Source organism: Egretta garzetta, unplaced genomic scaffold (assembly GCF_000687185.1).
Source record: "Egretta garzetta isolate BGI_Z169 unplaced genomic scaffold, ASM68718v1 scaffold587, whole genome shotgun sequence".
NCBI classification, from domain to species: domain Eukaryota; kingdom Metazoa; phylum Chordata; class Aves; order Pelecaniformes; family Ardeidae; genus Egretta; species Egretta garzetta.
The window spans coordinates 9,038-12,277 of NW_009260137.1; the positions used below are offsets into that span (position 1 = coordinate 9,038).

Consider the following 3,240-nt stretch of genomic DNA (forward strand, 5'->3'; position numbering starts at 1 on the left):
CTGTGGTGTTTCCTCAGGACAGGAGAGGGGCTGTGTTGCGTGGAGGTGGCACCAAAGACAGCTCTGATTGGGTCACTGCTGCGCTTGCACTGCTTCTTGTAAGGCTTCTCCTCTGCTGGTTCAGGTGGTTCCTGCTGTAGCAACTCCCGTAACATGCAACTCAAATCGCGAGCTACAACAGTGTGAAGGGAGTTCCATTACAGGTTCCATCCCTGGTCCCTTTGGACCAGACCATGGAATTAACATTGCTATCAACTCCTCCTCTCGGCCCTGCTCTGCCTTGGACTTGCGCACAGCCTGCAGTCCCTTAGGGCTGTACCTGCTTCAAGTGGAGCCTTATTGATGCACCACAGTCTCTCCAGGGCTGTACCTGCTGCGGCATGGACTTATCCGCAGGCGCAGTCACTTTGAGGGGCACCTGTACCAGCGTGGCCTTCTCCAGGGGCAATGATGCCTCTGAGATAGACCCTGCTCCACCATGTCCTCACCCATGGCTGCAATCCCTCCAGGGGTGCACCCACTCTGGTATGGGCTTATCCATGGCTGCACACTTTGAGGTGCCCCAGCATGAGCTCATGCACAGCCATCGGCACTTTTTTGAGGTGGCCCTGCTGCAGCATGGACTTCTCCACAGCCACAGATGCTTTGAGCAAGCAGCAGCCGCTAACGAGTACTGGACTCTCCTCTAGAGAGAGGCAAGCAAGCCCCGGGGCAAGCACCAGAGCCTGCCGATGATGAGCTCAAGAGAAATAACAGCTATAAATTTGATCTGGTAGATGCCAATTCGCTGTGCAATTCAGTCACTCACCATGCATCAGGGTGACACATCAGGATGACAAACTCCATCACGCCATCCAAGGCCCATGCCTGCTTCTTCTTCCCCCAGCTTTAATATGCTGAGCATGATGTCATACGGTGTGGAATATCGCTCTGGACAGTGGGGGTCAGCTGTCCTGGCTGCGTCCCCTCCCAGCTTCTTGTGTCCCTCAGCCTGCTCGATGCTGGGGTGGGGGAGGAGCAGAAAAGGCCTTGGCTCCGTGTAAACGCTGCTCAGCATGAAGGAAAGCACCTGCACCGTTTCCAGCACCAATCCACATAATTGGAGGGTTAGGAGGAGTCCCCCACCAGTGGCCAGGAGGAGGGAAGAAGAGATGGAAGCCTTGCAAGAGCAAGCAGCAAGCATGTTCCTGTGAGAGGCATAGCGGGGGGCGGGAGGGGGTTTGATGGGGTCAGGCATGAGAAAGGAATGAAGGAATTCCTGAGAAGCTCCCCAAAGCATCGCTTTCCCCCCCTAACCTCATCCCCTCTTTGTGCGGGTGTGACTCTCCAGCCCTCCTCTTGCCCTTGAACTCTGCCTGAAGCCATTGCTCTGTCCCACAGCTGCCCAGCAAGCTGCAACTCTGTGTTGAGGCCATAGCGCAGAGTGCTCCCGTGATCTTGGTGGGCTTTCAATAACAAAGCTGTTTCCGTGGTCAGTCCAACGGGAAGGGGCTGTGCACCTCTTCTAGGAGTCTGGGTCATCTGCAGAGCGTGGCTCGCGAGGGACAAAAGGAGGAGGTGTGGGGGAAGGCATTTGGTGCACAGCAGGCTTTCCTTGCCAAAATGCGGTAGGATGAGAATGCCTGTCCCTGTCTGGAGCACGGGGTGTCCCCACCTCGTTATGCAGCTGGTCTTACATTCTACTCCGCAGGCTGTGCTTGCTGTCAGCAATGGCATCTGAAATCCACATGCCGGTGCCTGTCTGCCTCATCGAGAACACCCCGGAGAAGGGGCTGGTGGTCCAGCCAGAGGCCCTGCGGGTGCTGTCCAAGGTCACCCAGCCTGTGGTGGTGGTGGCCATCACGGGGCCGTACCGCACTGGCAAGTCCTACCTCATGAACAGGCTGGCTCGTCAGAGGAAAGGTGAGGGAGATCCCAGCCCGCGGTGGCCAAGGTACCTGGGCTTGCCTCCCTTGCCTTTAACAGCGGTGAGACCCTTGCGTCCTCCCAACAGGTTTCTCCTTGGGCTCCAGTGTGCAGTCCCACACCAAAGGGATCTGGATGTGGTGTGTACCTCACCCCCGCCGGCCTGGACACGCTCTGCTGCTGCTGGACACTGAAGGGCTGGGCGACGTGGGGAAGGTGGGGAAGGAGCGGGAGCTCCCTTTGTGCATTCCCAGCCCTTTGGGAAGCTCTTGAGGGGCCCTCAAGTACCAGGGACCAGAGTCTTGGTGTTCGCAGCGCCCACGGTGGCCTTCTGTCTGCGTGCTGGGAAGAGGCAGAGGCCGTGGGGCAGGAGGTCGGGGTAGGCAAGTTGCCTGAATCGTCCGCTTTCCTGGGCAAGATCAGTGGAAGGGGAATGAGGAGCTGAGGGAGCGCTTTGCGAGATCCTGGGAGGTCAGCGTGGAGGCTAAGCCCAGCTCCAGAAAGAGACGGTGATGGCTTGGGGGTGGGTCTCTCCAAAACCTGGTCTTGCCGTGGGCTGTTGGTTCGGGACATTCAGGGTCTGGGGCTTTGGGGCTTTGCTCTTCCTTAGGGGGTCCTGTGGATAAGAGCCAGGGATTGTTGTTCCAGGGCGACACCAGGAACGACACCTGGATCTTTACACTGGCCGTGCTGCTCTCCAGCACCCTGATCTACAACAGCAAAGGCACCATTGACCAGCAAGCCATGGAGCAGCTGCAGTATCCTTGGTGGGAGAGCAGCATAGGGGGTGCCCTCCTCTCCTTGCGTGGTGCGCAAGGGGTCGAGCCATCCCGGTTCCTCCGGCAGTTGCAGAACCTTCTGGGGGTGCCCAGTGACATGCTCTGAGTCCTTGAGCGTGCTACACGGTGGAGCTCAGGGCTGAGGGTCTTTCTCCCTCCTCCTTCTGGGGGTTCCAGCCTGTTCTCTGTCCCTGCAGAGTCTCCTCATGTCCTCATGAAGGGCTGCAAGGTTGCAGGGTGGTGACACCCCTGCATTCATTGCTGAGGTCCCTGTTTCCTTAGCCAGCTCCCTAGCTATGTGCTGAAGCTGTCGGAGCGCGTCCAGCTGAAAGCAGGACCCAAGGAGGGAGAACTGAAAGACTCAGAAAAATTTGTCAGCTTCTTCCCGACTTTTGTCTGGGCTGTCCGGGATTTCACACTGCAGCTGGAGGTGGACGGGAAGGAAATCTCTGAGGATGAATACCTGGAGAACGCGCTGAAGTTAAAGGCTGGTGAGGGAATGGTGCTGTGCTGCTGGAGAGGCCCAGCCCCAGCCCCAGCAGCATTTCCCTGCCCT

At 58.0% G+C, this 3,240-nt stretch overlaps 1 protein-coding gene across 1 annotated transcript in view; it reads left to right on the forward strand.

The window, feature by feature from the left end:
* LOC104128811 (guanylate-binding protein 1-like) overlaps positions 1-3,240 on the forward strand; it is a gene marked incomplete at its 3' end in the record, with an annotated part of 5,998 nt that overhangs the window by 1,613 nt on the left and 1,145 nt on the right. The window contains exons 2-5 of the mRNA XM_035897087.1: positions 1,691-1,902; positions 1,994-2,121; positions 2,554-2,663; positions 2,979-3,234. Coding sequence (XP_035752980.1) covers positions 1,710-1,902; positions 1,994-2,121; positions 2,554-2,663; positions 2,979-3,234 — 687 coding nt within the window. The remainder of the gene's footprint in view (positions 1-1,690; positions 1,903-1,993; positions 2,122-2,553; positions 2,664-2,978; positions 3,235-3,240) is intronic.